Source organism: Juglans regia, chromosome 3, assembly GCF_001411555.2.
Source record: "Juglans regia cultivar Chandler chromosome 3, Walnut 2.0, whole genome shotgun sequence".
Taxonomy (NCBI): Eukaryota; Viridiplantae; Streptophyta; class Magnoliopsida; order Fagales; family Juglandaceae; genus Juglans; species Juglans regia.
Window position 1 is genome coordinate 12,246,167 of NC_049903.1, and position 13,759 is coordinate 12,259,925.

Sequence of the window (13,759 nt, forward strand, 5' to 3'; positions counted from 1 at the left end):
TAACATGTAAGATTTGATTTTTATTTTTTTTTTAAAGAAAAATCGGGTACAACCCGGGAACTCAAGTTTTGGATTTTTAAAAACTGGTTTTCAATCTGGGTTCCGGCCCGGTTTTGAAACCCGGGTTTTAGTCTAGGTATACTCGGGTTTTCAGACTAGAACACGGATGAACAGTACTACATGTGGTTATAATGCTCGTCAACTCTACTTTCATATAAAGACACATCAAGAGGACAAAATAAGTTTTCCGACACGTAATTAATTCTCTCAATGATATCCCCTATCTCTAATCTCTTTGTCAAATTCAAGACGCTACTCAGAATCTTTATTTCGATACTGTTATATTAATCTGTTGCTTGTCTTAAAAGTGTAAGTTGACGAAAAGATATAAATTTAATTTAATTGTTTAATTTATATTCCCTAACCTTGATTTGGTTAAACTTCTCTCTTTAAGTGGAAAAGGATGCGAGAGTACAATTAATAAAAAAAGTTTCTGTTAAATAACTAAAAAGATAAAAGAGAAAAAATAAAGGAAGAAAATAAAGTAATCTAAAGGTTACAGTTGATATTTTGTAATATATATTTTTTAGAAAATGAATGCAGATTAAAAAAAATGTAATAAAGATCTGTATTACTTTGCATCGTGCAATATTACTTATAATTTCCCGCTGGATTGAATGCTTATTCGAAAGTCATTTTTAATCGTCCTGGTCAACTGTTGGGTCTTCTTCCGGCAATCATTACTTGGCGGTTATGGGGCCGTCGTTGTAAAGTCCGGATGGAAGGAATAATGGAATCGGTTCAACAAGTTTGGTGTTCCATCAAATATTGGATTTCTTGGATTGCAGTTAAACTTAACAAGGTTAATTTGTTCAATCGGCGAGATGAAGGTATTTTAAAATGTTTTAATATGCCGTTAAATGTCATGAGGAAAGAGATTGTCATTCCGGTAAAGTGGAATCAGCCTAAGCAAGGTTGGGTAAATCTGAATGTTGATGGTTGTTCTCTAGGTAATCCGGGCCCTTCAGGTGCGGGAGGTATTATTCGAGATGAAAAAGGTAATCTGCTTTGTGGGTTTGCTATTGCTATGGGGCATCATTCGAACAATTATTCTGAGCTAATGGGTTTACTTCATGGGCTTCGATATATTGGTTTGATGGGTTTTCTATTTGTGGAAATTGAACTAGATTCTTTGATAGTTCAAAATTGGTTGAAGAATCAGAGATGTGGCTTATGGTATATGGAAGACTATTGGGATGAAATTCAGAGTCGTATAGCTGGTATTAATGTTTCATTTGTTCATTGTTATAGAGAATGTAATTCGGTTGCGGATGGTTTAGCTAAAATGGGTGCTAATGGTATTTCGGGATCATGGTTGTCTCTTCCTGAGTTGCCTCCTGCTATTAGAGGTAACATTAGGCTGGATAGAGGGGGTCTCCCTTACTTACGTAGAATCCGAAGTAGTTGATTAAAAGATTTGTGAGCTGGCTGTTTGAGAGGTATGTATTTTTTTTGCATTTGATCATTTATTTCTCACTCTATGTTCGTGCAGATTTTGTTTTTGCAGGTTGTTCTTTGAAGGTTTTTTTTGGAGGTTTTTGTATAGTGGTTGAGTTTTTTGGTTTTTAGGCTTGGGTTTTGGTTTTATTATATTATTTATAGCCCCCAGGCCTTGGGTTGTAACCACGGTTTTCCTCCGCCACAAGTGAGGGTTGATTAATAAAATTTGGGACGGAGTCACAATTGGACATGTGACTTTCGGCTCTTCATTAAAAAAAAAAAAAAAGACTGTGATCTAATTTTGGTGTTGTTGCTTACAAATTAAACTCATGGGAAGTGGTCATGGTGTAAAATCAAGAAATATTTAAGGATTTAAATGGTTTTAATGTATAGTACTACCTGCTTTAAGAATTAATTGTCAAGAATTTGACTTTTTACGACTTTTTGTCACCGCAAAAATAATCGCTGAGAATGAGGCAATATGAAGAAATTTTGCGATTATAAAATTTTCACTGCAACTTACTGAAGTGACTTTTTGTCTCCACAAAAAAATTCGCTGGGAATGGAACGATATGATGAAATTTTGCAGTGAGAAAATTTTCTTTGAGACTTATTGCAGCGATTAATAACCTTTTTATGACGCGATACTTGGCTAGTGGGAAAACACTTATTACAAAGGTATATTTGCGGCGACAAATAGTTGCCGAAAAAAGTTACGATATCAAAATCCCACATTCTATTTTTTTCCTCATCTCGAAGGTTTGTGTTTTCTTTCTTCCCCTCTCTCCTTCCCTCCCAGCCGAGTACTCCTATCTTTCTTTCTTGTGGGTTTCTCTTCCTTATGCAACCCAGTCGTCGTCTCGACAGTACCACCTGTTGACGTTGTATTTCGCGGGCCTGGACAACTCCACGCAGGCAATGTAAAGCGATCACCTACACAGTAACCAAAGGGGTGACCTTGGGATCTATTGATCCTACAATGCTTAAGTCAGTTATTGGTGAAAGAGATGATGAATAGTAGTAAAGACAAGAATGTATGGTGATAGTGATAGATTACCTTGTTTGCTACTGGTAGTGTCTTATTTCTAGTTACGGACCTGGTCTCCACGATAGTCATGGGGTGTTGCATAGCATGAGATAATATGCTTGTGATGTCAATTCGTCGAGCTACCCTTATGCTGTCACCTCACCGAGCTATGAAGTGCTCAGGGTTGTTGTGTATCGCTCGGGCCTTGTGTTGCATTGAATGTGGCATGCCTTCTGCTCTGGGTCGTATTGAATGCGGCATGCCTTCTCATTAATGCTAGGTGTAAACCGTCGCAAGTCTTTTTGTCTGGTATTGAGTGTTAGGTTCCTTCCCTCTCAAGCCTCGCCTGCATTTCCTGTCTTGCTTCTCATTGTGAACAGGATTCGACCTGGGCATCATACCCGAGCCTTGACCTGAGTGTCACTGTTTGTCCCAGCCCATACTGTGCACCTCAACCCTAATACTGTGCGATCAAACCGAGCGGGCTACTCTGGGTGGCAGTGTAGCCCGACTCATTCAATTTTGGATACATTTCACTATCTAGTAGTAATAATGCAGCACTGCCACAATGCAGGTGCCATACCTGAGTGCCTCATTTAAAGTTGTTGTTGTCCTTTATACGACCTGCTGTAAGTATTGGAAGTCAATTATTTTCATAATAGTATTTGAAACAATATTTGATGTATTTAATCTGTCTTAGTACAAAGTGAATTCGCCGCAAATAGTATCTGTTGTTCAATTTGTAACGATATTAAAATCGCTGCAAAAGGTAAAAGTAATTTCTTTTCCATTAGCTCAAAAATTTGAGAAGGAAAGTAAGCGGCGACTTAGAAATCGTTGGAAATAATGTTTATTAGTGGTATTTTTATTGCAACGATATTAAAATCGTTGGGAAATGCCTAAATTTTCTAGAAGACTATTTCCAGCATTTTTTAATCGCCGCAAAACTAGCTATTATGGCGATTTTCCCATTTACCACAATTAAAATATGGCTACAGTTCTAATGTTATTTGCGGCGATAAAAAATCGCCGCAAAATATCCAATAGTCGCCGCAAATGAGTGAACAGTAATTGCAACACCAGATTTTCGTATACATTGCTTTAGATTTCAGCGACGATAAGAAAATCGCCGCAAATAAGGGTTAATTGCAACGATTTTTTTTTTTTTTTGCAGCGATAGTAAAATCGCTGGAAAAGACGTTATTTCTTATAGTATAAGAGACCATTTTCGACGAGCTTTGCTCGTTGGATTTGTTTTTAGATCTTATTTGTGCCGCAAATAGACATTTACTGCCAGAAATATTCTAAGACTAAATTAGAAACTTTTTGGCTTCCTTTTCTGGCAATATATGATACTTTCTTCGGCGAGATAAATCGCCGAAAAAGGCTTATTATTTGCAACTGCCCTCAGAATTGCCAGAAAAAAATTTTACTTGGCTTTATAATAGCGGCGATCCTTTGGTGACTCAAAATAGCCGGAAATGGACACTTCCAGCAACTTTTAGTGCTATTTCCGACAAAGAGGCTTGCTAGAAGTAAGCTTTTTTCTTGTAATGATATTAGGCATTTTCACATATTTCTTATTCATCTTAAGGTTAGAATTCAATGAGTGTACCAATTATTTTTTTATAGTTAGATGGTTCATATGCTAATGATGATATATTTTAGGATACAAATTCATGTAAAAACACCCACCAGTTGAAGAGTACTATAAATGGTACTATTGTTTCCCAATAAAACTAAGGGTTCGTCTGGATACAGAGATGGAAAACCATCTCACCTCATCTCATCGATTCTCCGAACACTCATGGATAAATATATTAAGTCCTATATCAATTAGTTTTTATCCAAACTTTGAGAGTATCAAGTCATGAAAAATATATATATATATATATATATATATATAAATGGGCTCTAAAACATCTATTACTAACAATTCCGAGCTGCAAGTCTGCACACAACCCGATCCAAAGCTAGCTCGCTCTCCACATGAGTGCCTTACACTCGGCAAGAACAGGTAATTAATTGGGAGTTAAACTTTAGTATGAGCACTCAAAGCATGCAGTCAATATTTCTCCTTCAATATCTCTAATAATAGTCTGACAAATAGTACTTTATAAGAAGATAAGATCAATCAACCTTTACTTACAAAATTAAGAAATCAATTCAAATTTTCTTAGGATGATGCAGTAATCATGAATGGTTGAGTACGTTACTGATTCAAAATTCGAGGTTGGAAATCACGAGGTGGTATTGGGGTTGCATATTAATTGGTCATTTCAAAAATTGATATATATATATATATACACACGTCTCCTTTACCAACAATATATAATATTATACCTGAAATCATCAGTTCAGTTGTAGTACTCTACCACCATGCATTAATGGTGGTAAAGGAATGCTTATATATATATATATATATATATGTAAATGCTTGTATATATTTATATAATTTTCGGTAGTATGGCTAGGTTAAATGATACTATGGATCCGGACACTGTTGATCTAGTCATGTTCTGCGTGGTCGTGAGAGAGGTACAATCTTTTTGTATCGGCAATATTCCATCGGTTAAATAATTCTGCTAGCTAGCTACTTTTTCATTAATTTCCTTTGTGCTGTATTATATATAGTTCTGATTTCTTCGGTCCCTTTGTCTTTTTCTTTTTTCTGCTTTTTTGTTCTTTTGTTAGTATGTTATTAAGACTATCACTTTCGAGAGACATGACAAAACAGATCAAAATCAAGTACTATAAAGGTTTTTGAGTATCACAGATGGTAAAAAAAACATCACATGAACTTGGTAGAATTGATATTGTATGGAAGTTTGATCTGCAAATCATAAGATATCTTTGATTATCCCAACATAAAATTTCCCTCAAAAACAAAAAGACCTCCCATTTGTTCTCTCTTCAAATAAAACGATCCAAAACATTATTGAGAGACAACACTAGCTATATGTGTGTGTGTGTATATGTATATATATTAACAAATATATACACACACACACACACACATATAGCTAGGTAGATTCATTCAAAAGTGCCCCACTCCATAGCCGTAGGCAGGATGAAAGCCAGAACCAGAAGGATCAGCTCCACTGGCATTGTTAGCAGCAAATAAGGGGTTGGACGACGTCGTTCCTTGGGCAGAATATCCAGAAAGAAATGTTGAGGAAGAAGGAAATGTCCCAGCAATCGCAGCATGCTTCTCCTTCATACAGTTGCAAACAGTATTGTAAAGCTCCCTTAGCGACGCGTCCATTTTCTGTACATCTTCACAGCTAAGCTCCTCAATAGGAGCCTCCCACCAGCCCTTGTCGTCTCCCGGTCTTGCCTTTGTCAACTTTTGGAGCTCCTTTCCTCTCTCCCTCTCAACTTCCAGTTGGCTAACGAGCTCGGTGTACTGCTGGCTGAGCTCGTTTATTCTCACTCGCCGGTGAGCCTCAACGAGCGGGTGGGTTCTGTCACCATGCGGATCAGGGTTTTGATTCAGGAAACGGCTGGTCACTGACTCGACAGAAGGGTGACCAAATGAAAAGGGTTTTCCGGCTGGTGAGAAGACAACCACTGCCACCTCAGCACCGCACAGGGTGGCCAGCTCGCTTGCTTTTTTGTAGACACCAGATCTGCGTTTTGAGAAAGTGATTAGGCGGTCATCTTCATTCTCTATTCTCTTCATCTCGATCTTCTGTCTTCCCCTAGTCCTTTTGCCCTCCACTGCCATAACTCCTGCAGAAAACACGAGAGAAAGTGAGTTTGGCCTTTTGTATGTCTTGAACTGATGGCCCTTCTGGTTAATTGGTTGAAGGTGTTTATATAGAAAAAGGGAAAACTTGGGCAATTAATTAATTAAATTGTTTGTGAGTCCGTACGTATAGTAATTCTCCCTTTCAAGTTGCCCTTTTCATAGTAGTACTGTCTTAATGCATGCAGAATGAATGGTTTTCGTTGGCACTTTTAATTCTGTTTACCCATGTCATCATGAGATATTAATTATGTTGCTTCTGTCTTTCCCACCTGGAATAAATGTTCATTTCTGCACAGTTCATTATCTTATACATGCGCGCATCTCTCTCTCTCTCTCTCTCTCTCTTCATAATCCCACGTATATACGTACGACTACTCCCACTCAATTCAAGTAGTACGTACGTACTACTCATGGTATAACATATACAACCTTCTAATTGTAAGAGTTAAAAATCCTTAATTAATATAATATTTATATGAGTTTATGTTAACCTAAATAAAAGATTTTATATTATGAGTTATATATGGAACTAATTAAATGCCCTTTTTTCAGAATATGCTGCTGCACAAAAGAGCAAAGGCAGTGTTTGCAGGGTCTGTGATAAGTTGCAGTAGGGAAGATAAATGGGAAAATCCTGATATTAAGGCTAATTGGGATATATGCATATGTGAATGCTTCTCTTAATAAATTGGGTATTAATTGGGGTGGTTTTAAGGGATGATGAAGGGGAGGTTCTGGCTTTCTTGAATTGATCTGGGGTGGACTAGTGCTTGCAAGATCCTTCGGTTAATGGGGAAGCTTTAGCACTGAGAAGGGCTGTTTTGCTTTGTGGTGAGCTTGGTTTCAAGATTGTACTAGAAGGGGATTCACAAGTTATAGTCAAGGCTGCCAACAGTAGTGAATCTCTCTTTGCAGATTATGGGAATGTGGTGGATGAGGTGATCAGAGGTCTACTAAAAACCAGAGTGGATTGGAAGGTGAGCGAGGTTTGTACATAGGAAGGCCAATAACGTTGCTCATAAGCTTGCTAGATTAGCTTTCAATTTTCCTATAGAAAGGGTTTGGATTGAAGAAGGCCCTATAGAGTTTTTTTAATACATTACAGCAGGAGAAATATTGTAATGAGTGACTATGTACGTAAATGATATGAATGAGAATTGAGGTATACTTTTCAAAAATTAAAAAAAAATGACCTTTTTTGTTTTCTTTGACGATCAAAAAACCAATTTAACTTATTGTTAGATCAATTCTCTAACGTCATTAACTTTGATAATTAAAGAGAAATATGTTAATTATTTTTCATATTATTTTAAGAGATTCAATATTATTGTAGTGGTGATCATGGAGTATCAAGATCCTTGAGAAATATATATTGATAGTTTTGATAATATTAAAAATATTTTACACTTAGACCTTTGGCCTCGTCGATCATGTTGAGACTTCTCATGATCTCTGATCTCACCCTAGCTCTTGGTGATGCATGTAGATCATGCGTTGAGCCGTCACCCTACCATGCATGAGTTTGTGTCTCCTTCCAGCTTCTCTTACTATATATTCTCCTTTCAATCTCCCCGAATATTCTATTTGCGGCTCTTTGTTTTGCTATCTCTTTTGCTTTTGCTTCATTTACTTAACCTATTTCGGGAGTTTTAATCGCTTCTTCGCATTTAGAGGACGTCTAGGGTGAGGGCCGACCGTCGGTAAGTAGTAGATCTTATAATCACTACAAGAAAAATGGATTTTTGTGACTATTTAATTGCGACGAAAATGTTATTTGTGATCAAAACATACTCATTTTAGTTGTAAATAGTCATTTCGCTGAAATTAAATGGTTACAAATAAACAATTTTCTTGTAGTGAATCGACGACCATCCATCCCGTATCCATCATGGAAGGGAAATTCTCTCAACTATTATAGGGAGTAAAAATTTTATTTGCAATGAAACTATATATGCAATTTTATTAATAAATATAGATAAAAGGAAAAAATATATTATTTTAAAAAATATATTATTATAATTTTAAATTTTTTTTAAACATAATCGTATAGACTTACATGAACATTTTTTATTTGAGAACTGTACGTAGACTAACTAGATCGGCCTCTCTTCTATTGGTTCATTCCTTTTCTAAATCTGATTTTGTTTAATATTTTTTACACGTTCCAGCCTAATCAATTGTGTCATGAGTTGCACATAAATTTCTTCCTTTTTCAAATTTATTATGGAAAGCTATTGCTTCCAAAGAATCGCTTTTTAAGACGGTTCGTTTGGTCTAATTTTAGACATATTTTAAAATCGAATCGATATTATACCGGTTATAAAATTTGAAGAATCGATGTTGCATTGATTGTATCTTTAAATTGGTATTTTTTATTTTATTGAATTCGGTCTAATTCAATCCGATTTTTTCAATATATTATATATTATATAATATATAAATATATATTATAGTATATAATAATACATTATAATATATTATAATATATAATGATATAGTATTAGTATAATTATTAATAAAATAGATTATAATGATAATATATAGTTATTTATATAGGACTTTAAAATTTATTATTATATTAATCAGTAATTATCATATAATACAAAATTATTTTATATATAATTATATATAATATAAAAAATATTTTATACAATATAAAAAATCAAAATATATACATATGAACCAGTCTAGTGTTAGAAAAAGAAAAATCGGAATCAGATCGATTTTGATTGATTTTGAGAAAAATGAAACTAGTATCGGACTGAACTGAACCTAGTACTGGATCCAACCCACTAGCTCGGTCTGATTTATTGGTGAAATTGATTTTTTTTTCACTCGCTTTTTTTAATCGACATGTTCAAACTTTATTAGTTTTTTAAATTTATTATAGAGAGCTCGTTCCATAGATAAAATTTTATGATTATATACCAGTTTATAATATCCAATCAAAACCCTAAGAGCTTGGCAATGGCCTAGCCATTTGCCAATGCAAGTTCAAATTAAAGAGGGAAAGTGTAAAAAAACTCCAGCATTGGCCTAGCTAAACTTACAAAGTTTAACATATCTGCTACAGTAATTGTTAGCAGCTCGCCAAGTATGGAGAGCGACTGTTTACACACCAAATTAATTTTTTATCATTTCTCTGCCCGCTCTTTCATTCCCTCGGTTTTTTTCTTCTTCATCTCAAAACCCTCGTTTCTTCTATATTTTTTTATTTCTCCCGAAACTGTCTTCGCTCCTTTCTTCTCCGCAAGAAATTTTCCTTCAGCCCCATTCTTCCCCAGCCCGCAGCGTCCCCTTCTCTCCAGTGGTCACATTCTCCAGCCAAAAGCCGTCGTCTTCGTGGTCTTCAACGTAAGTCTCTCTTCCTCACTCTTCTTTCCCTCTTCTCCATGCCGTCTCTTCTCTCCCTCTTCTCCGATTCTTCAACGTAAATCACCTGCCAATTTGCTACCCAGGACAAATAATTATTGAATCGGCTTGGCTCCACGAATCGTCCAGAAGGCACTACAAATTCATCCACAAATCGGCTGGGCTCTACCCTATACAACATCCACGAAACGTAAGTACGGCTGGATCTCTGAAAATTAAGTAAATTCTAAGATTAATATGTATAACTACTGGCTAGGCTGCATATATCTGTGCATATGGGTTAAGAACAGTGTCGTGATCAGGGTACGCCCATAAATTAATGCCATGATCAGCTCGATCGAGCTGTAATCTGCCATCAAGTTGTATATATAGTCTTTGGACCACCAGATTAAATTAATTGAGAGCTAGTTAATCAAACAGAAGATCAGAGGCCTCTTACTTGATATTCATGCTCATTGCTCATGGATTTTTGGTGATCTTCCAGCATCATCACACACACACACACACACATATATATGAAATATCCACCTCCAAAGTTTTAATACTCTGATGAACTATATACACACACATATATACAAATAAAAAATTATATTTTGCTAGTCAGTACTAATTATATTCAATCTAGGTCCATAATGAAGTCATGAAGTAGAACTACACAAATGCATGTTCTACTAATTTAATAATGTGGTTCACCTTGAGATAAGGGAATTGACTTTGTTGGGTTTGTTTTTTTTTGTGAATGATTGGTGTCTGTTTGGTGTATAATATGCTGCTATTTATATTGGATAGTCCTAGAAAAGTGGCTGCAGGTGGTTGTTTGATGCAGTTTAGTGGTGAATCAAGTGTCTTATTATAGTGGAGCTCTTATTTGTTTCTTGAGTGTATGGTTTTTAATTAATTTTGCATGCTACTACTGGTTTCAAGAGTGAAGATGAAAATACCAACCCTGTTTGTTGTCTAGAAATGGGCATTTTTCTGTTTGCTGACCTGAAGAAAAATATTTAAAACATATATATCCCATCTCATTTTCATGTGTGAAGATATGTGTGTAAATACGTCTGAAGACATGTGTGAAGATATGTAAAGAAACTGTAGGAAAGAAAGTTTTGCATGTAGGAACATTATACCATTCTTCCAGTAACAGTGTTCTTGTGATGGTGGTTATTGGTCTGACCAAATCAGAAAGAAAGACCCATTACCTTAGTGCTCTTGGGTTTTCTACAGTCCATTTCTAAAAAGTTCAGCTTTATGTTGGGTTTATGCAGAACTCTGTTTGGTGATTTTAGATAATAATGTCTCTTTTAAAGCTGCTAAAATACTATCTCAACAAATATGTTTTGACTGCATTTTTGGTGATATGAAACAATCTCTTATATGTTAGCATCTGTTCTTCCTATTGTTTTTTCCCTTTTGAGGTTAGTTTGCTAATTAATCTTCACAGCTCTGGTGCCCGATTGTTTGTGTTTGATTCTTTGCTTCAACATATGATAATTTGTATATTTGTATTTGATGTTAGAGTATGGTTATCATAATGCTCTGGTTTCTCTGTTGGTCTGTACATTTGGGAGATAAAGGGCTCATTATTTGCACTTGTATAATTTGCTTTTTGGATTTGATTGTTTGATTCAAACTATTTTGAACTTTTGACGTTAGGTCTTGCTAAAACTGTTTTTTCCCCTGCCCATGTGATGTAGGAAATATAAGCTTGTATCAGGACAAACTAGAGAGGTTCATAGACTTGAGTAAAGGTACATTTGTCTCTTTGAAATTTTGACATTTGTTGTAAATTTCTCATCTTAAAATGTCATCGTGAATGGTGCTGCAAGTGCAAGGGCACTCTTAATCTTACTATGAAGATTTTACTTTATTTTAAGATGAAAGTGACTGGGCTGGGTCATTTAATATGCAGAGCATACTATCATATGCTCAAATTTGATTTTTTTTTAGAATCTCATTTTCTAATGACAATATTCTTGTGTTGGCTGTAGTTTATTTTCCTCTTAACTGATCATTGCATGATTTTGAATTTTTTCTTCAAGCACCACTTCGACCCTCTACTACCTTGAATTATCAGGCTGCAACACGTTTTATTGAGCATTCTTTCCCTGACCTAACCCCAGGTAAATTGTTCTTTTCTAATTTTTATGTTCATGAATCTTTAACCATTTTTAGCTCTTTGCATTGAGGGATTGCTCATTTTTTGTACACCAGAAGCTAAGTATGAGAAATATTAGTAGAGGAGAGGGGCCAAAGATGAAGTATCTAGAGGAGTGTCCAATAGAAGCGGAAGTATCAATCATCTGAAAAACAATCGGTTCAAATAGCTGCCAAGGAATTTCTTGAGAAGGCAGCTCGTGAACTTTGATAATAAAGGTGGTTTTAGGGGACCTCTACAGATTTTGAGCCTTTTATGTATAATTCTGGATATCATGGATTCATCTTTCCCTGTGACAGTAACAACTCTTTGAAGGGTTGGGTAGAAGAAAGGTTGGCATCTTTGTATATATGATTCTTGGGTGTGAAGGGTTGGCAAAATGTATTATATGAAGAGTATTTGCAAAATAAAAAAAAATAAAAAAAATAAATTGTCAAATATTATTAAAATATATAATATAATATTATTATTTTAATTTTAAGATGGCTAGTCCAATGTGGGTTCACCTAGCTAAAAGTTGATGTCATAGTTAAAAGTTGAGATTCTAGCTAAATTTTGGACTTGGCAATGGTTAGGCCATTGCCAATGCTCTAAGGATAGAACCAAAATTGTAACACTCTTAAAAAGAATTAACAAAGGATATATATCCACTTGTACCAATGTATTAGTCCTAGCACTTATTATATAATGCGTTACTTTACGGCTTAGTTAAATTACCTATTAAAGTGCTCCATTAATTGCCATCTCGTCTTGAAATATTTATTTGAAGAAAAAAGATACGCATACTACTATTTTCATATCCATATTTTAAATGAGTGATATTTTTGTAAAATAACTTATAAAATTAGTGACATCATTTTATAAAAATATCTTTAATTTAGAACATGATTATGAAAAAGATTGTACCCATATCATTATTTTTATTTCAATGCATGCCCAACATTATTTCTTTTAGAGAAAATATATTTATAACCGTGAATTGCGTAACCGCCGCGTAATCACTTTGAAAAAAATGAATAAAACATGAGACTTACATGAAAAAAATTAATTTTTTAATAGTGGACCTCACTCTTTTTCAAAGTGATTACGCGGCGGTTACGCACTTCACGGTTGTCTGTAGAAATATTTATGTGTCCTAAATTTACAAATATCATTTTTAAGAAAATTCTTGATATTGATGGGGATAATTTTTTGCGTTCAAATGTAAAAACTTCTTGAGGTCTGGTTTGGATAATGAATTGAGATGAGATGAATTGATATTATTTGTAAATAGTAGTGAGATGTTTGAGTTGAGATAATTAGATGAGTTAGAAATAGTTTGAGTTAAAATATTTTATAGGGTTTTGAGAAATGAGAGAAAAAAAGTTAAATACAAATATTATAAATTTAAAATATTGTTAGAATATAATTTTTTAATCTTATTTTTATTTTGAGATTTGAAAATGTTAAATTATTTTTTATATTTTGTTTAGAAGTTTGAAAACATTGTAATAATTAGATGAAAAAATTCAAGATTTTAAATTAAAAAGTATTTATATTTATAGTGTTTGAACATTGAGATGAGATAAGATTTCATCTGTTCAAACGAATCTAATCAAAATATAAAAATAAGGACGTTGCTACATCTACAGAGGATTTCTACCGAAATCCTTGACCGATTAGTTAAAATATATTTTTTTATTTTTTTAATTGGTACTTTCACCATTTTTTAAACTATTTTGATATTTTTTAAAAATAAAAAAATCACATATTCATTAAAAAAACTCACTTAATCATTAAGAAAAAAAATTTAAAAAAATTTCGGTGGCCACCTTCAGTGTGACTACCTTATCTAGGAAAAACATTTCCCTAAAAATAATAAGAAATACTAAACCTATCGAAAATTTATCCTGAATGTGTGTTTCGAAGTTTTTTTATTTTATTTAATAATTAAGAAAATATTTTTTAATAAAGT

The 13,759-nt window shown here is 34.2% G+C and overlaps 1 protein-coding gene across 1 annotated transcript; it reads right to left on the bottom strand.

Moving 5' to 3' along the window:
* Positions 1 to 5,564: 5,564 nt before the first annotated feature.
* Positions 5,565 to 6,286, bottom strand: LOC109019868 (agamous-like MADS-box protein AGL62). The gene has a single exon (XM_019002242.2). The coding sequence runs from the start codon at positions 6,252 to 6,254 to the stop codon at positions 5,565 to 5,567; it is 690 nt and encodes a 229-aa protein (XP_018857787.1). The 5' UTR covers positions 6,255 to 6,286.
* Positions 6,287 to 13,759: the final 7,473 nt, after the last annotated feature.